Source organism: Equus asinus, chromosome 6 (genome assembly GCF_041296235.1).
Source record: "Equus asinus isolate D_3611 breed Donkey chromosome 6, EquAss-T2T_v2, whole genome shotgun sequence".
Taxonomy (NCBI): Eukaryota; Metazoa; Chordata; class Mammalia; order Perissodactyla; family Equidae; genus Equus; species Equus asinus.
Genome location: NC_091795.1, coordinates 17,768,473 through 17,787,611, shown reverse-complemented (window position 1 = coordinate 17,787,611; position 19,139 = coordinate 17,768,473). Strand labels below are relative to the sequence as shown.

Here is a 19,139-nt window from a genome sequence, read left to right as displayed (position 1 = left end):
GGTCTATACTAGCTCCTGGTCTTAACTTCTCTAGGTAAGTTGCAGAGGCAACATATGAACTTGAGACTCAGTAAGCTTAGGAGTAACTATTACAGAAAATAAAAAGTGATACCAAAGACACGAGATGGCTTGAAGTTATAGATGAGATAGGAAAATTAATTTAGCAATCGTTGGCCTATCTGCATATTTGACTTTTTAAAAAACAATTTTATTGAGGTATATTTACATACCATAAAAATCATCCCATTTTATATGCACAATTCAATGATTTTTAGCATATTTACCAAATTGTTCAACCATCACCATAATCCTATTTTAGGACATTTCCACCACCCCAATAAGATTCCTTTGAACACGTGCAGTCACTCGCAGTCTCAGGAACCACTAATGTACTGTCTCTGAAGATTTGCCTTTTCTGGACATTTCATATAAATGGAACTCTATAATATGTGGTCCCTGGCATCTGGCTACCCTCACTTAGAATAATGTTTTTGAGGTTTTGATTTTTTTTTAATAATACCCATATTTTAGTTACTTTGATGTTTAAAAAAGTTGTCATTTTATTTCAAAAACTCCAAATCCAGTAGCATAAAGATCTAATAAAAACTGCTTCTTGCTCAAACTTTGAAATGCCACTCCGTTGCCTCTTAAAGAAAGGTAACATGTGTTACAGGGAACAAGTGCCCGGAACTTTTGTACAGGGAAGGCCTGCAGTCTCTCAATCCCCCAACTACAGCTGTGAACAGGAGGAAGAGGCCCAGCCCAGGTGGGTGTGTAGGCCAGGGCACAGCACTTTCTGAAGATCAGTTTCCTTAGCTCTAAAATATGGTTAGGCCAGATCACTGGTGGCTCTCTTTCTTCCTCAGCCTCCATTGTCCTCACCCACACAATAACACCCCTGCTCCCATCAGTAACAGGATGGGGAGGCAGAGCACAGCACGGTAAGAAAAACAGTCCCCAACAGGTAGAAAATCACCAGACTGGGCAACTCCTGAGCTTCCTTTCAGCTCTAGTTTCATGAACGGCCAGTCTGAAGGAACTTTCCTCATGTTCATTAAGCTCCCAGGGGTTCTCTTATGAGTGAAGCCTTAATGTATGCTGAGGCCTGAACTATCATACCAGTGGGTTTTCTAAGTTTCACTAAATTCAAAGAGTCAGCCTAGTATAAATTCTCTGATGTGCAAAAAGGGCAGACATCCACCAAAGGCTTTCCCACGTGCATTACATTCCCTGGGATTCTAATTAGTAGGGCAAGTTCGCTGATACTTATAAAGGGAAGAGGTTTGGCTGAAGGCTCTCCCACATTCACCATATCCATAGGGTTTTTCTCAAGAATGAATTCTCTGTTGCTTAATAAGGATGAGCTCTGACTGAAGGCCTTCATTTACTGCTTTCATAGGGCTTCTCTTGTGTGTGTTCTTGATGCTTAGAAAAGGAAGTATTACTGACGGCTTTTACCACACTTGCAGAGTTTCTCTCCAGTATGAGTTATCTGATTTTTTTTTTAGGAACAACATGTGACTGAAGGCTGTACCATACTCATTACACTGATAAGGCTCCTCCCCAGTGTAAACTGTCTGATGTTGAAAAATGTGTGTCCTCTGACCAAACCTTTCCAAATTCATTACATTCACATGGTTTCTCACTAGTATGCATTCTCTGGTGTTTGATAGGGAGGAGGAGAGACCGAAAGCCCACCTTCTCTTGATAGCAATAGAGCTTCTCTTTAGTGTGTCCTGTCTGATGTCAAACAAGATGTGTCCTCCAACACACAAGATGTGTCTTCCCACACACATGACACTTAGAGGATTTCTCTCTAACATATATTCTCTCAGGTTTTGTGGGGTATGTACTCTAGCCTTCCTACAGTTGCTGAATTCATAGGGGTTTTTTCCCAGCATGACTTTTCTGATGTTTAATAAGGGATGCAGTATGAGCAAAAGCTCTTCCACATTCGTTACATTTGTAGGGTTTCTCTCCAGTATGAAATCTATAATGTTGAGTGAGAGATGAACTCTGGCTGAAGGCCCTCCCACATTTATTACATTTGTAGGGTTTCTCTCCAGTATGAAATCTATAATGTACGATGAGAGATGAACTCTGGCTGAAGGTTCTCCCACATTCCCTGCATTCATAGGGCTTTTCTCCAGTATGAGTTCTCTGATGTTTAATAAGGGATGAAGTATGACCAAAGGCTCTTCCACATTCGTTACATTTGTAAGGTTTCTCCCCAGTATGAAATCTATAATGTAGAACAAGAGATGAACTCTGGCTGAAGGCTCTCCCACATTCACTGCATTCATAGGGCTTTTCTCCAGTGTGAGTCCTCTGATGTTTAATAAGGGATGAAATATGGCCAAAGGCTCTCCCACATTCACTGCATTCATAGGGCTTTTCTCCAGTGTGACATCTCTGATGGCGCCTAAGTTCTGACTGGAAGTGGAAGCACTTCCCACATTCGTTACATTTACAAGATTTCTTCCCTGGATGGGTTCTCTGAGAGTTATTTCTCCCTGAAGTCTGTCTGAATTCTGTATCACATTTATAGGATCCTTCTCCTGTGGGAACACCTTGTTGGTTAACAAAGACTGATCTTAAGCCTAAACTTCTCCCAAATTCACTCCATTCATGATCTCTCCTAAGGGTGGTAGATTTGTGAATGAGTGACGTTTCTTTCAGATGCTGTTCCTGTTTTTTTGGATGCATCTCTAACTGCTCATCACAACCACAGGCTGCTTTCAGTTTGGAGGACCAGAGTTCATCTCTAATGTGTTTTTCCACTGGTGGTACCTGGAATAATTCTTCTTTGGAAATTCCCTGACGTAGTATTGATTCCTTGGCTTTAGGCCTTCTCTCCCAGTCTGGGGGAAAAAAAAAAAAAGACATTCTAGTATTACCTGTTCTATGTGCCAAGAGGAAGTAAAGTCTTACAATGGATGTAAGATAATTAACCCTTAAAATAATATCTAAAATAGATGTCCAGTTTAAGAATGGTGTATATCTGAAGAAGATTTTGGAGGTATCAAAAGTAAGAGACAAGCAGGTAATTGGAGACTGAGAAAACCTGAAAAAACAGTGTTTGGATTACAGTATACAAGGTAAGTTCAAAGACTGTAAAGATGAAAGGAGGGTAGGGAGATGCCCTCCACAAAGTCTTCCCTCAGCACCTCAGTCGACACCTTACATTATTATTATGTACATATACATAGAACAAGTATTATATTACTGTATATAATTCTGGCAGGCAGAATAGTTCTCTCCCAAACATGTTCCTGCCCTAATCTCAAGAAGCTATAAATATGCTACCTTACCTGGCAAAAGGAACTTTGCAGATGTGATTAAGGGCACAGACCTTGAGATGGGGAGTTTATCTTGGATTATTCAGGTGGGCCCAATCTAATCACATGAGGTTTACAATCAGAGAACATTTCCTGGCTGAGTCATGGAGATGAAGTGTAAGAAGGACTCAATCCACCATTTCTGGCTTTGACGGTGGAGGAGGGGCACCATGAGCCAAGGAATCTAGCAGTCTCTAGAAGCTGGTAACACCCCTCAGCTTACAGCCAGCAAGAAAACAAGGCCCTCAGTTCTGCAGCTGCAAGGAACTGGACCTGCCAACAACTCAAATGAAACAGATTCTCCCCTAGAAGCTCCAGAAAGGAAAGCAGCCCTGCTGACACCTTGGCTGTAACCGTGTAAGACCCATGCCAGACTTCTGACCTATAAACTGTGAGATAATAACATTCTGTTGCTTAAAGCCACTTAGTTTGTGACAATTTGTTTCAGTAACAATAGAAAGCTAATACAATAATAATGACCCTTCTGAAGAGGGACATGACTGGCAATGCCTAACCAGTGTTCCCAGAAGCCAGATTCCGAGTCAAAAGGTCTTGTGTGGCTCCTGGGGATCTAAATAGTTAACAAGCTCCCTGAGAGATTCTGAAACACAGCCATGTTTACAGGCCACTGTAAACAGACAGATATTAATCATGAGACTAGATCCAGATGTCAGACCCTTGCTCTCATTCTGGAAGGAAAAAAGATCAAGAAAGTACTAATACAGAGGAGATCAGCATCTTCCCTCTGTCCTCTCTTCTAGGTTCCTATATGGAGGCACAGCCTGTGCTCCAGGACTTGAGTACTGCTTTCCTGAGCTTTAGCTCTGGCCCAAGGCTGGGCCTTATGATGTGGATACTGCTTTGGTCTCATTCACTCACCTGAGTGGTCACCTGTTGAGATCTCTCTCTCTGATATGCATGGCTCTTCCCCTTCCTCCAACTGGCAGATCATATACGGTTTGGACACTGGAAACCCTGATGGTAGAGAAAGAAAAGGATCATGACTGTACGTCAGAGGCCAACGCTTTGGCCCTTGGTCTTCAGGGTGGAGAAATTCTATAGGTGTGGACAGCCTCCAAAGAATAGGCATTGTGAAACAGCAGGAGCACAGTCATGAGACTTCTTACTCCAATTTCATTTGGAGCGGGACCTTTCCTAGCTATCAGGAGCAGAAAGACTGCATCCGTAGTCCCCAAAGAGAATGTAAATGTCTGATTCCAGAAGCCCAGGGCAAAACTCAGGCAACAGGCCCTGACACCCCTAACTTTTAAACACCAAGGAGATAGGCCTGATAGGCAGGCTTTGGGCTTTGGAGGAGATGAGCTCACCCACAGAGGCCAGGTTCTTGAAGTTCTCCAGCATCACCTCTCGGTACAGGTCCTTCTGAGCAGGGTCCAGCTGCCCCCACTCCCACTGGGTGAATTCCACAGCCACATCCTCAAATGTCATCAGGTCCTGAAATACAGAAGACACTCTTGCACCCTCAGGGAGCACACTCACAGCCCTGGGGAGAAGAGTGGACGGGTGTCTGACTAGAACTTCAGGACATGCAAGAAGGGATTCCAAGAGTTCTAGCTATCTCAATGCCCAGTTCTGGGTTTTATCATCTCAAAAATATTTTAAGCTGTTCCACAGATTATATCATCCTTACTACTTGGTATCCCACCCAGGGCCCACTATGTCAACATCAAGCTGCTTAGAAACAGAATCAGGGTCTCAGGAGAAATCAGGCCTACAGAGACATTCTGCTCAGGTGGGGGAGAGAAATGCAATCATTTCCTCAGTTTTCAAGAGGTTGTACTCTCAATTTAGTTGCATTTAATTAGAATCAATTAGAACAGACTAATATGCTTTATATTCTCAAATGCACTAGTATCACATGTCTCCTAATTAAGTATTTTTGAAACTTGTGACCTATGATTTCAAGGACAATTTTTACTAAGACTGAATCAAATAATTTAGGGTTTATAATAATTTATCCCTTTACTTGCCTGCCAGCACACAGTTCAGTGAAAGTATATCACGTAGCCTTTTAATAGTGAATCAATAAGTCTTTTGTGAGTTTAATTAGCACCTCTCCCCCAAAGCCTAATCATTTTTCAATTCCTGAATGTGCACATTGAGAGTGAGACCCTGGATCCCAGGTCCCCACATGGCACAACTATTCTGTGGGTCCCACCCAGAACTATCGTGTCACCCTCTATAACAGCAATTAGAACGCCTCCTATTTGACTTGTATTGTACAATAATCCATATATCCATATACTATCAACTAAAAAAGCAGATACGTGAAGGTAGTATAAACTCCTGTTACTCTTCCCCCAAAATTTTTAAAATATCAAATCCCATTAGGCACTAATGATTCCAAAGAATAAGTCAAAGTAACGATTTTACATTAGCATAAAAGTCAGTCCAAAATAATCAAATTTGGAAAACTCACTACTATAGTTATCTCTTGTGATAGATTATGTGTTCAAAATATTCAGTGGCCCCTCCCTACAGAATTGATCTGCCTGCCCCACTGACCCAGGCATGGCCAAATAATCTGCTTTCACAAAAGGAATGTGAAGGAAGTGACAGGAGCTACATATAAGCAAAAGCTTTCAGAGCCAGTGGGGGTTCTGCAATTGCTTCTTTTCCCTCTGCTTTGAGAATGACAAGTGATCCCAGAGTAAAGAAGACGTGGGGTAAAGCGACAGCTTGCATGTAGTGGGGCAAGAAATAAACCTTTGTTAGTCTAAGTCTCTGAGGGTTTGCTGTCATTATCACAGCATAACTAGCCTAAACTGACTCATTAAAAAACTGGAACTCCAAGTGAGGTTCTGCCATAACAAAAAGCCTAAAATATGTGGCATTGGCTTCAGGGCCAGGCAGTGAGGAAATTTATTGGCACGATGGCAACCCCTGTAATTTGGTGGTGAACTGTTTGGTAAAACTGTTGCCTGCAATAATTTGAAAGATGAACAATGTAAGCACGAGCTTGTGATGTTAAGACAAGAGGCTGGAAACATAACATCGGTAGCATGAGTTGGTTGTTGACAAAATATTATGAAAAAAAAATGAGCTCAAGAGTTTGCTGGTTTGCCAAGTAAAAATGGAAGGCAAAAGAAAGTATCCAGAAATTCCAGGACTTGCAGGGTTGGAGATTTAACCAATTCTCATTTCCAACTGGTCAAACACAATAGACATGATTATTTTGCATGACAAAGGATGATTAAAAGCCAGCCTACTGGCAAGCACCAAGTCACAGGTGTGGTTGCCAAACCTTTTGTTTAAACCTCTGAATAATTTCAGATGGTTCTTAGTAAATCCTTTCAGTGGGACCAAATTGCTCAGGGTGACTAAAAGGATGGCTTTCCCAAGGAAACCCCAAAAGCTCTACAATGAAATCTAAAGAGAAGGGCATAGCCAAAAAGAACTGTGCATAAAATAAAACTATCGACACATGGAGCTGATGGAAGCAAATACACAAAAAGCTGGCTAAGTTTTTGAGAATTACACTGAACGTTCATAACTTGAAACAATCCTCGGGCTAACAACTTTCTCAGGCAGGATGAAAAAGCTGTTTAGCCCTCAAAAGAGTTTATTATCCATATTATCTTCATATGTGATCAAGGAGGATACTATAAAAAGAAGGAACTTCTGGAGGGCAGAGCCAAGAGCCAAGGAGAACACAGGACTGGGGAGCTCCACCCAGGGAGCAGAACCACGGCATAACCAAAAGACTTGCCCACTCCCAAGGTCAGTGGTCCTCACTGAGTCTGCCCAGCAGAAATTCATAACTGTCGTGGACCTGGGACTGCTGGGCTCCTCCCATGCTTCCCCTTTCTGAATAGGGGTGTTTATTGTGGTTATCCTGTCACCATTCCTCCACTGTATGTTGGATATATGGATTTAGGCAATTTGTCCTTTTAGTTCATAGGTCTCCAGATCCAGAGGAGAAACAGCCAGACCTCATGTCCAGACTATCATACCATCCAGGACTTTGATCCTGATGGCTCTGATGGGATGGGGCTTTTGGATTCTCTCTGTTGGGGAGAGATTTTGTGTGTGGGAAGAAGGGAAGTGAACATCTGTGAGTAAGAAAACAAGACAGTGGTAGACTAATTATCTGTTCAAAATATTCAATGCCCTTCCCTTTGGGCCTCTCACTACGGGAGGCTTACACTCCCCACCTCATTTGACATCAGCTTGGCCACATGACCTGCTTTGGCCAACGGGTTGTGAGCAGAAGCAACACATGCCACTTCTGAGCAGAAGCTTGAAGAGCAATCTCCTAGTTCTAATACTGTGCTTTCCCCCTGCCTCAAGGACAGCATATCCCAGAGCAGGGGTGATCCTTCAGCCTGAATCCCAGAGCGAAGAGGATGTGGAGCAGAATCACAGCCAGCCCACTACTGATAAGTAACATAAAGGGGAAAGACACCTTTGTTACTGTGAGCCATTGAGATCTGGTGGCTGTTGTTACCACAGCATAACTAGACTAAGCTCTACTTATTACTCTACTAATTACTTGAGAGAATTCCTCATTGGTAGGGGTTTCCCCCATTGGCTAGAAGATTAAATATAAATGTCTATCATTAAGCCAGAACGCACTAAACTACTATCTTGGATCGAGGAAATGATGCAGGCTGGCATTCATGGCCCTCCATGTGGTTCTCCCTCCACATCCAGCCTACTACAGCCAAACTTGAGTCCACCTCTCGAGTCAGTCACCATTATCCCCATCATCCCCAACACAACTGAAGCTGATGGACTAAGCAAGTCCAATTGCCGGAAGAGTCCAACAACCACATGAGGTAGTTGTATTATTGAGTGGTTAAGATTTTGGAGCCAGACAACTTGGATTTGAAACTGGGCTCTCTTCCTTACTAGCTAGATAACCACGAACAAGTTATTTTATCTCTCTGTGCCTTGGTTTCCTCAGTTTACCCCTCTGTGCCTCAGATGCCATTCTTCATAATAGGAAAGTTTTAAAGATGAAATGAGTTAGTATAAATTGCGTAGAATAGTTCTTGATATATGTTTGGTTCTCAGTAAATAATAATAGTTATTATTATTTTCATCATTTTCATTAACATGATTATCATCCTCATTTTACAGTTGGCAAAACCAAAGCACAGAGTTTAGGTGACCTGTCCAAGCTCACACAGCCAGGAAGAAGTGAAGTTACATCTGTCTCCTCACTAATCCAGGAAGATAACATTTGAACGGGGACCCAGCCTCAAACAGCCTCCTCACCTGTCCATACCCTCAGAACCTCTTGTTCCCTCTTCTCCACGAGCCTCCCCACCCTCTCCAGCACAGCCTGAATGTCCTTTTCCCAAATCCTGATGGAAAGGCCTATCTGTGCCACTCCACCTGCCATCAAACCATGCACATCCTTACTGTGATTGGGGCTGCATCCTAGGTGCCAGAGTCCTCTCCCCTCTCTGCTTGTGACACTCCTTCAGGGCCAGGGTGCTCTCACATTACTTGGTACTCACCGCAGTGCCCATTACAGAAATAAACCAAAGGAGCTGAGTGAGTGCATACTGAACAGAGAGGAAAGGGCCCTGGGCAAGGGGCAGGGAGGCCAGCATCCACCTTGATGGGCTCAGCCTCCTGCAAAGCAGGAAATGGGATCAGTTCCCTTTGGCAAACAAAGAGGCTGCAGAGAAAAGGAGGCAAAGATATCTATAGTTCAGACATTTGAGGAAAAATTAAGAGAACTCCAACTCACCTGGGGCCTGGCTTTCAGGAATAAACTGGCTGTTCCCTTTTCTCCCTGGTATCTCTCTGGAGGAAGAGTAGGGTCCTGAGAAGGGAGAACTAGGAAGGTAAAAGGAGCCATGAGGAAGGCTCACCCTCATGGGATTTACAGCTCCCAGGCTCCCCAAGCTGGAGACCCCTACACAGGCAGCATGTCACCTCCACGGTTCTGGGGACTGAGCTGGGCCAAAGGGAGCTGAGGGGCAGCCTCTAGCCTGCCCACATCAGAGAGAAATGCCCTTGTACTCAGCTGTGTGAGGCCCCCACCTGTCCATAGGACGTAGGTAGGTGAAGTGTGACTCCATTGGAGAGTTATTTACTGGGCCTCCAACATGCAGGTCCTCTATGGAGGCCTTTTGAAAATATAAACAGGGAGAAGAACTGCAAGGAACTTTAAATGTAGCGTGTGAGTAAAAGGCAGGTTAGCAATACAAAACAAGGCCCAGGGCAAGGCCACGGAGGGATATACAACTTGAAGGGGAAGAAGTTACACTCTCCCCTAATCCTCAGGAATGCAGCTCGGAAGCCAGCTCTTCCTGAGAAGCTGCCCTCCGTGCTTCTTAGGTCTCTGAGCATATTCAGAAAGTCCCTCTATTATAGGGCTTTGTATCATACTGTTTTTAAAGCCGTAAAACAAAAGCACTAACCCCAACCATGCCAGAGAAGTGGTTATGGCTTCAACAGCAGCAGCACAGAGACAGGCAGGCAGATTATATGGTTGAGGTGAGCTCTAGAGCACTTCTCAGACTTCAGTGTGCACATGGATTCTTGAGGCTCTCGTTAAACAGACTCTTGCTCAGGGGATGGGGCGTAGGGCCTAAGAGTCTGCACTTCTAAAGAGCTTCCAGGCGATGCCTGTGCTGCTGGTCTACAGACCACAGGCATAAGGGAAAAAAGAGGGGGTGGGAGTCCCAGAGATGTGGCCCAGCTCTGCCACTGGCTAGTTTTGTGACCTTAAGCATGTGCACTGAAGAATGAAAAGTCAAATTCAAATGCCCAGTTGGTGAAAGACGAGAGATTCTAAACCTAGAAAGCAAGGGCTTAAAACCTCCTGGGTCACCTGGATTGCCCTGTCCCCAACACTAGTGGGGAGGTGGTCACAGGAGATACCCACCGCGTACACTGCTGACTTTGTACACTGCTGAGCTAGAAGAGCTGGAAGACTCTTCCTACTTAATGAAGTGATAAAAGAAGTGGATGGCAAGGCTCCAAATGGCCCTGCTGTCCTCTGATCCCTGGCCAAGGGCCACTCCCTCACAGGTTTGTTTGCCCTCTCCCTGACACAGCAGGAGGGCAGCCTCTCCTGCCTTCCCCTCTCTCCTCTGGCCTTTGGGACAAGTCTCCCGTGGCCATCCCCTCCACCGCCGCTGTGGTCTCTGGCAGCTAGCACTTCATTCTCCTGAACCTGGAAGGGTAGAAACCGCCACAGGGAAGGAGTTGCAGGCTCTGTCCCTCCAGTGGGATTCCCTGGCCTCGTCCTACGGTCCTTTACCTATGCCCGGCACTAACTCCCCAGGAGGGCTTCCGGCCCTCTGCACCTTCGAGAGCCAAACCTGATGCTGTGGAGTCCATAGCTGGGGCTAAAGGGCGATGTCCCTTTCACTAGGTCCAAATCTCTGCCCTTCCGCCGCGGCCCTGCGGTCCTCCTGAGGGTTCCGGGAGCGGGAAGCAGGCTGGGTGACACGGGGCATCCCCACTCCGCGCGGCGACGCCCCGGCGACCCGCAGGGCTGTCAAAGCCGGGCCCCGCCGGGGCGCGCGGCGCTGCTGCTCCGGGCGGCGCTCTGCCCCGCTCCCAGGCGCGCTCAGACCCTCACCCTCCGGCCGCAGCCCCCTGGCTGCGCTCCGCCGCCCTGCTCCTCGGGACCAGGCTCTGGAAGCCAGTCCCCACGCAGCCAACCAGAAGGCACGGCCGCAGCCACACTGCGACCCCCTCGGCTGCCCCAAGACAGCGGGGGTTCCGGGGAGGGCCTCACAGGAACACGGCCGGCCCTGCGACTCTGCCCCAGCTCCAGGCGCCCACAGCCACTGCAGGCGGGCAGCCGGAGAGACACCCCCAACTCCGCCACCAGCTCTGGGCGCGGTCCCAAGGCAGATCCGCGCACCCGCAGTGGCAAACCCACAAAAAGCACGGCGACACCCCCGCCCCAGCCCCACCTCCCGAGCCGTCCCCCGAGCCCCGTCCTGCGCCTGCGCAGACGGACCACCGCGCGGGGTCCCACGAGCGAGCGTCGGGGGCGGGCCCACGGGGGCGGGACGAGCGGCGCCTGCGCGCTGGCGGCCGGGCGAGTTCTGCCGCTGCGGTCTCGCTTCTGCTGGGACGGTCCGCGTGCGTCAGTGCCCTGGCTGGAGCTTTAACCCTGCTCCCCGCCACCCGCTGGGAACTGGAAGTAGCTCTCGTGTTGGGAGTGCCCTTTGTGGCTGGGCCCCACAGCCCGGTTTAGAGCTGTTCAACAGAAGCCACTGGAAATGTGTTAAAATGAGAAGCGTACCGTGAATGTTTCAAATAAGAATTTCCAGGAGGCTCTCCGGGCGTGTTTATTTCTTGCAAAGTGCCCAGGAGATACTGATGGCTCATTGCTGGCTACTGACTTCTGTTCCACAGGCTGTCCCGTGCCTCTCCGCTTTTCTCCCATGCCCCGAGTTTGGAGTTCAGCAGAGGGTGAGCTCAAAGAAGGGGGCTCTTTGGACTCCCTCCTGCTCCAGACACGAGTATCTTTGAGGACCTAAAAGAAATGGAGAAATGCTCTGAATATTAAAGCGACGGTTCTCAGGAGGCAGTCCTCAGCCAGAGAGGGGACTTATGAAGACTGACAGATTGGTTTATAGACCCTATTTAGGAGTTCAAGGACAAATAACCTATTAAGTCAGGGCAACAAGACCATTCTCCTTTCTTGCTTTTTCAGTCTCTTTCACTTTTCTGCTAGCACTTACGGTGGCACAGACAGCCAGGATGGTACAGCAAGTGCCCACCAAGCAAGCCCTCTGCCTCCCAAGCAGGGAGTGCTGCCCCCCGGGAACCATGGCTGGCACAGGAGTTTCTGTTCTCTTGAGTGCTCTGGAACCAAAAAGGTGAGGAGATGAACAAATGAAAAAAGACTGTCATCTCATTGGTGCTGACGTAACCAGACAGAAATGGAACTGCTTCAGATGAACTTGAGGGTCACTGCCTGTCCCTGATACCTTTTCTTTTGGCACTGGCCTGCTACAGTGTCTGAAAATTTCCCCCTCTTAAATGCAGTCCTTTGGGAGAGACCTTGGTCCAGAGGCCCTTTTTACACATTCATTACCCAGGAGAGTTCATCGGTAGCTTAACAGGTATGTCCCCTCCCTAACTCAGTGTGCCATCTGATGTCAAGTACTGTTAGGGGAGCTCCGGTCCCAGCCTGCTAGGTTTCCCCATCACCTCCAACATTCCCTTTTGCCCCTCCTTTGTAGTCAAACCCTTCTCCCATCCCAACCCCTGTGTCCACTACTCTGTTCTGTCCCTATAGTTTCCCTTTTCCAGAATGTCACATCAACAGGATTATACAGTATGTAACCTTTTGAGAGTGGCTTCTTTCACTCAGCATAAAGCCCTTGAGATCCATCCATGTTGGCATGTGTATCAATAGTTCATTCCTTTTTATTCTGATTCCAGCTGTCCTTTAAGGTAAGTTGTCGGAAGCTGCCATACAACACATCCACTTACATCCTATTTACCAGAACACATGACCACACCTAGCTGCAAGGAAATGTAGTCTTTATTCTTGTGCCCAGCTAAAATTCTATTGCCACAGAAAACGGAGAGAAAGGATAACGGGGGATGTCAGATTTTAAGAACGATATTGATAAACTGTAGTTTATCCAGAGGAAGAACAGATAGCAAGAGCATCTCTCTAACTCAAATTAGCTTGAAGGAGATGGCTTACTCTAAAGAGCTAAAGGAGTTTTAAGAACTAATTATAAGAAACAAAAATGTGAATGATTGGCTGGTTCTTTTGTAAGGCAGAACTGAAGCACAGAGATTTCTACAGGTTCTCTGTGCTCTGGCAGACAGAGCCTCCTTAACTAACATGCAATGTTAGAGTACCACCATCCACACCCTCCAACTTACCTGGGTAAGAAACCCCATGGTCAAAACAGGAACCTGTTCACAAGTGGGGCCCAGGCATACACGGTCAGTTAGGGTGGACTAAAGATGACCCAATGGTAGCCATTAAAAAAAAGATATTAAACAAAAACACAGAAGTAAAGAGCCAATCTGACTAGAATCAGACCTAGGTATCAGAAGAAGCAACATTTTTCAGGTAGAGTGTAAAACTGTGCCTGCATCTCTTTTTTTATCCCATCCACCTAGCTTCTGATGAGACACATGCACCCCAGGGAAGAGAGAGCTGGTTGTAGAAAATAAAGATTACTAAGTAGCCAAATCTCTTTGCTCAGGGACCAACCATTCCCAACCCAATAGACTGAGTGGTAAAACAAAACACTTATCACTAAGGTCCCATACATTCTGCTAAGGTAATACCTCTATAAAGGCCACACAATATAAAGGAATGACACTTTCTTCCGAGAGAGAGAGATTGGAGAGATGTAGATATGGATACAGGGTATTAGGTAGCAGCAGCAAAGAGGAGAAATGCTCAGAGAGAGAAGGTCAAAGGGTGTCCAAGAAGAGGGATCTTAGAACTGCAAGAGGTGGCCTGGGAGGAACAGAAATGGCTGGTAGAAGCAACTTGCAACAGCTTAGGAGACAACCACCCAGGCAAGCAGAACAACAGTGAGGCACAGCAAAAATGTTCGTTGAAACATGGACACTGCAAAGGTACCACCAGGGTCTCTGATTACAAGTGACCCTTCTCTTCTTTCTACACTCCACCCCGGCCTCCACCTCTCTCACAGAAAAACACCCATCCAAGATGAAGGTTAAAATCCACGTGGCAGGTTTTTTATTTTAATGGCTGCAGATTCTTTGGCATGTCTCCCTTTCAGAGCTGGGCTGTCTGTTCCCTGCCCTTGAATCCGGGCATGTTTGTGGCTGTTTCAACCAATAGCATACAGCACATGTGACACTATTGATTTTTGAGGCTAGGTCATAAAAGGCCATGCAGCTTCTGTCTTGTTCACTGGGACACTCCCTCTTGGAGCCCTGAGCTGCCATGTAAGAAGCCTGATTCCCCTGAGAGACCGCCAGGCTGTGAGAAAGTCCAAGCACAAAGAGAGGCTATATGTAGGGACTCAGTCCCAGCTGAGCCCAGCCACTGGAGCCAGTCCAGGTACCAGACCCATGGATGAAGAAGCCATTTGAGTCCTCTCAACCGAGGGTCCAGAAATCGTGAAGCACCAAAGCAAAGACAAGCCATCCTTGCTGTGCCCTGTCCAAATTCCTTACCCACAGAACCTGTTAGTATAATAATCTTGTTGTTATAAGCCACTAAGTTTGGAGTGGTTTGTTACACAGCAGCAGACAGCCACAACATCCTGCAATTTGGCAGAGCCCACAGCTGGCGGAGCTAGGAGACATCTGTTTTATTCTAAACAAGATGAATATCTGTTGTTTCTTGGCATCCATATGCCCTTCCTAACTCTTTTGAGGAAATCAGCTAAAATTCTCTTAATCTTTCCAGCAATATGGCCAATTGGATACCCTGAACAACCCTCCTAAATGAAAAATCTAACAATGCTGAAAAGTTACATCTTTAGAAACACACTGGTCATCAGGCATGAAAATGAGAAATTTTCAAAGATTTTTAAAAAATGAAGTGAAAGCTAGAACTCTGAGAGGTAAGCTAGCAGCAAACCCAACTTTTACACTGCTAAACCCTGGAGAACTTCAGTTTCCACTCTGACAGCTACCCGGGGCCGTAAAGAGAGAGATGAAGACTAGGGCATGCCCAGGGGTGGGAAATTCTAGAAGGAAACTCATCTAGGACCGCAAGATTTCTGCTGTCAGCATAAGGCTAAACGAATAATAAAAGCCACTATGCAGAAGGCAACAGCAGGAAAATATGTCTGTCTTGGACATCATGACTTTAATCAAGTCCTAATCTTCTTGGAAGGTCCAAACCCCTTACTACAGCACCAAATCGTCCTCAACCTGGCCCCAAGTTACCGTTTATCAGCCCCTAAACCTTATCTGCCAGCCACTCATCTTGCTACTAATTCTTTGCACTTTGATCCTCTAGTCTCTATCTTTGCAGGTGCTATTCTCTCTGCTTAGGTTGCACTTTTCTTTCTTCTTAAGAAACTAATTACTCTTCTTCCAGTGTACCAGTTAGAGGAAGCCTTTGCCAACTTTCCCAGCCACAGTTAATTGCTTCCTCCGTTGGACTCCTATAGTATCTTGGAGGTGACGTAATTGTAGAACATAGTGCACTGTATTATAATAATTTCACATTCTCATTTTTCCATTGGACCTTGAGTTCCCTGGGGGCAGTAACTGTGCCATTTATATTTGTAACAATGCCTTGCAGTTTAGATTTTTTTAGTGAAAGTGTAGACTTCTTCCTGAAGTAGGATTTTATCATATTCTTTGTGTAATCTCCAGTCTTCCCTGAACCTCTAGCTCAGGGGTTCTTAGCTTTAGCTGCACATTAGAATCACCTGCAGATCTTTTCAAACCCTCGCTTTTCAGACTGGGCCCCCGGCATCAGTATGTTGAAAGCTCTTCAGGTGATTCCGGCCTGCGGCCAAGGCTGAAAATCCCTGCGATATGTCCAACAAGGGCCCTTCCAGACGTACCAACACGGGCAGGCCGGTGTGTGCTCAAAGTGTCGGAAGTCGGGCCGGCTGCCCAGTTAACTATACGTATATCGTGGACTCTTCTCTTCTTCCAACGCACAAATGTGCACGTTGCCTGCTTCAGGCCCAGCCCCGTCCTCAGAAAACTCTGGGTCTCTCCGGCCCAAATTTTAGAACCAAATTCCTTAACGTTGACAAACTGAAGCAAAAACAAGCCCCTTCCGAGCGCCAGAAAACAATGTCGTTGGCAGTCTTCTCGGGCGGTAAGAACCAGGGGTAGGGACGGGCCCCACAGATGAGAGAGACACATTTCCTTCGGACGGCCTTCTCATCGAAGGACTGGAGGGACGTGACACCACACGTAGGCAGTACTTCTAGGGTGACCACAAGCCTCCCAAGGATCCACAACAGGTCCCTCTTTCCGAACTGCAGCGTTTGACGCGATTCGGCGTTGCCTAACCCTGTCTCAGAAGCGTACGCTTGCGCAGATTGTCAGACGTCATATTAAAGCGCGCCGACCGCTAAGACTTCTGGGAAATGGAGTCCGTGCGAAGGCCGAGCATTGATTGGGGGCGCGGACGTGAGAACCCTCTGCGCAGGCGCATTTCTTTCCCCACCTGAAGAGGCGCCGTCTTCCTGGGTCCCGAGCACTCTGTGCCGGAGGAGGTGAGGGTTGTGGGTGTGTGTTTTCAAGGAGCGGAGTGAGCGCAGCGGCCGAGAGAAGGGGACCCTGAGAACTTGGGGGAGGTGCTGTGGGAGATAGAACGGGGTGACGCGAGCGGAGCCAGCCTGCAGAGTGTGTGTGTTTGTGTGTGGGGGTGTGTGTCTGTGTGTGTCTGGCGACGTCTCGGTTCGGAGAGGTGCTGATGGAGAGTTGTCCACACCTCCCCACCACGTGTGCGTGTGTTCCGTGGGGTGTGGATACTGTTACCAGTGGTCTTTCGGCGTGCACCCACTGTATGTCAGATCCTAGCTTTCAGGTGGGAAGTTTGGAGCCTTCCCGTACCTTCTTCGCATAATGGACGCTTAATAAACGTGGGTGGAATTGACACTAGATCTAGGGTGCCACCCACTCCAGCCCTCCCTCTTTCCCAGCAAGCTCCTCAGATTATTTAGCTCCCTCATCTGGGCCTCCACACAAGTGATCAGGGGGCCTTCATAAGGAGGTGTGATTTGCCATGAAAAAAAACACGAAAGAAGTAGCAAAGTGCTAGGCAGATTTGAGAGGGAAACTGTTTTTACTGGAGTGAAGTGTGGAGGAATAGTGGGAAGCAAAGGTGAAGAAAGGTGCAGTAGGGCTGGGGCATAGAGGATCAGGACAAGACGCAGTAGGCAGCGTGGATCGTCTGGGTCTGATCCCGGGACTGACAGGAATAAAACTGTCTAGAGACAGTTATTCTGCAAGTCATATCCAGGACAGAGAGAGAAAGGGCCTAGTGGCAGGGAGCCAGTTAGCAATGTGTGGTAGTGGTGGAAGTTCTCAAGCAAGCTGATAGGGACCTCAATTATGATAGTGTCAGTGGGAGCAAGGGATACAAATGACATTGCAAAAGAAGAGTCCAAAGGACCTGGTGACTAACTAGATTTGGGAGGAAAGAGCAAGTTAAGAGCTTGAATTTGGGGCAACTGGGAGAATAATAGAACATCTGATAGAAATGTAATGCCAAGGAGAGGGGTTGATGTGGGGAGTCACATAGGGGAAGATGGTTTTGAGGTGCTGGCAGAATGCCTAATTCAAAGTCTGGAGTCATTTAGAAATTCAAGATGAGTTTGGAAGAGGGATTGAGACTAAACTGAGCAACCATCTCTCTAGAGGTGGAAATAGAGCGCCTGGTGTGGGTAGACTTTCTGAGGGATAGGAAAAAGAACATTGTACAAATACTGTACACAGACGGAGCCTTGGCCAGCATCCATGTTTCCAGGGCAAGAGTGGGAAAAAGTCACAGAGAGATGCACTTTTAGTGGTAGGAAGAAATTCAGGCTAATATAGTATCCTAGCAGCTGCAGTATCTGCTTAAAGAAGCAGAAACTTGTCAAAACAGTCAAAAGCTGCAGAGAAATAAGGAGAAAAGGATCGTTGGAATTAGAGATCAGAAATTCATTGGTAATTTTCAAGCATGCAGTTTCAGGTGTGTGTGGGGTGTCGCGAGCAGAATAACGAATTCAAGAGGAGGTGGTGATGATGATGTGGAGTCACTAGGTATGTAGTACTCATCCAAGAAGTTTGATTGTCAAAGGAAACCTAAATGAGAACTCTCTTGCTAGAGGGAGGCCATGGAATTCAGTGAAGATACTTTCACATAGAGGAGGATTGTATCTGTTTGAAGATATGGGAAGAAGCTACTGGAATGGTGGGAGATGCTTGAGAGAGAAAGACCGGATAATGCAGGGAGCAGATTCTGAGAGGGAATAGTAACGGAAAAGAAAGTAGGACAGATGTAGGACACTAGGGTAAAGTTCTGGAGACAGAGACATTTCTGTTTGGTTGACCTCACACCCATGCTGCCTAGCACATAACAGGTACTTGGAAATATTCGTTGAATGGTGGAAAGAATGAGTAGATGAATGGGTTGGTGTTGGGCAGTAGAAAGGAAAGAAATAGACTGTAAGATAAATGCTTTACATGAATTGTCTCCTTTACTATTTATGACTACTCTGTGAAGTAGGTATTAAACATCTGGAGGTTGACTGTTAGCTTGAGTAACTTGCTCAAGCCTTCACAGTTAATAGTTCCAGGCCTGTGGAATGCTTTCTACCACACAGTCCTGCCTCCCTTGGAACTCACTTCTATGAAGCTTCAGTGTAGTAAAAGACGGTCTTCTGCCGAAATTGAGCGGTAGCCGTGGGGGTTTGGAATAGCTCTATAGCTAAGATGGGAATAGTAAAAGCTTTCTAGGCAAGAGCTCCTTTGAAGATCTAGAAGAATTTGAAGAGTGTTTTCTCCTGAAATGCTCTGAGATTCAGGAATAGGGAAAGAGAAAATGGAAGTGGAGGTGACCCTTTCTGGCAGTGACTCCATGTGAATTTGGGTGGATTCGAGGAGTCTTGAGTGCTATTGAGGACTTACTGAAGTGACTGCTGGTGGAGTCTAAACGTAGCAGAGAGTGAAGTCGGCCTGGCAGGGAGCCCACGGATGATGAGCACCCTGGGAATATCGGTGGGTTGTTTTATGGCCGGGGAGCTTTTACGCTCACCACCATGTGTAATTTGTTTAATGCTCACTTTATTATAGTCATGATCTAATAAATGAAAACATTTAAACATTGAGCACTTTCGACTGCAATTTCAGATGTAGTTCAACGGATTTGTTCAAAGGCTCAAACACTTT

At 46.5% G+C, this 19,139-nt stretch overlaps 2 protein-coding genes and 1 pseudogene across 16 annotated transcripts in view; 2 read left to right on the top strand and 1 right to left on the bottom strand.

The window, feature by feature from the left end:
- LOC123286709 (small ribosomal subunit protein uS5m-like) overlaps positions 1 to 19,139 on the top strand; it is a 363,347-nt pseudogene that overhangs the window by 231,092 nt on the left and 113,116 nt on the right.
- Positions 156 to 16,280, bottom strand: ZNF514 (zinc finger protein 514). 9 transcript variants are annotated; one of them, XM_044772879.2, is made up of 5 exons: positions 15,674 to 16,280; positions 11,581 to 11,814; positions 4,667 to 4,793; positions 4,218 to 4,313; positions 156 to 2,861 (listed from the first exon to the last, which is right to left on the bottom strand). In XM_044772879.2, exons 2-5 carry the CDS (start codon positions 11,722 to 11,724, stop codon positions 1,879 to 1,881), a joined length of 1,350 nt encoding a protein of 449 aa, XP_044628814.2. In that variant the 5' UTR covers positions 11,725 to 11,814; positions 15,674 to 16,280; the 3' UTR covers positions 156 to 1,878. The 9 variants fall into 9 exon arrangements, with proteins under 9 accessions (XP_044628814.2, XP_070367832.1, XP_070367834.1 ...); XM_070511731.1 differs by having other exon boundaries at positions 15,812 to 16,280; XM_070511733.1 differs by lacking the exon at positions 15,674 to 16,280 and adding an exon at positions 9,061 to 9,149 and having other exon boundaries at positions 11,581 to 11,598.
- Positions 16,344 to 19,139, top strand: part of LOC106838520 (zinc finger protein 2) — a 54,877-nt gene continuing 52,081 nt past the window's right edge. For 2 of the 7 annotated variants that reach the window (XM_044772886.2, XM_014852693.3), the window contains exon 1: positions 16,377 to 16,477. The gene's annotated coding sequence lies outside the window, so the exon portion shown is untranslated. Of the gene's footprint in view, positions 16,478 to 18,928; positions 18,969 to 19,139 lie in introns of those variants that run through there. The other 5 variants (XM_044772884.2, XM_044772883.2, XM_070511729.1 and 2 more) reach the window with 5 other exon arrangements.

What these genes read in the sequence shown, in the direction of transcription:
- ZNF514 (XM_044772879.2), bottom strand. Translation starts at nt 11,724, where the DNA reads ATGGGAGAAAAGCGGAGAGGCACGGGACAGCCTGTGGAACAGAAGTCA. An exon ending in TCTTATTTGAAACATTCACG is followed by an intron (nt 4,794 to 11,580) that starts GTACGCTTCTCA and finishes TCTGTATTTCAG; the next exon opens with GACCTGATGACATTTGAGGA. An exon ending in CAAGAACCTGGCCTCTGTGG is followed by an intron (nt 4,314 to 4,666) that starts GTGAGCTCATCT and finishes CTCTACCATCAG; the next exon opens with GGTTTCCAGTGTCCAAACCG.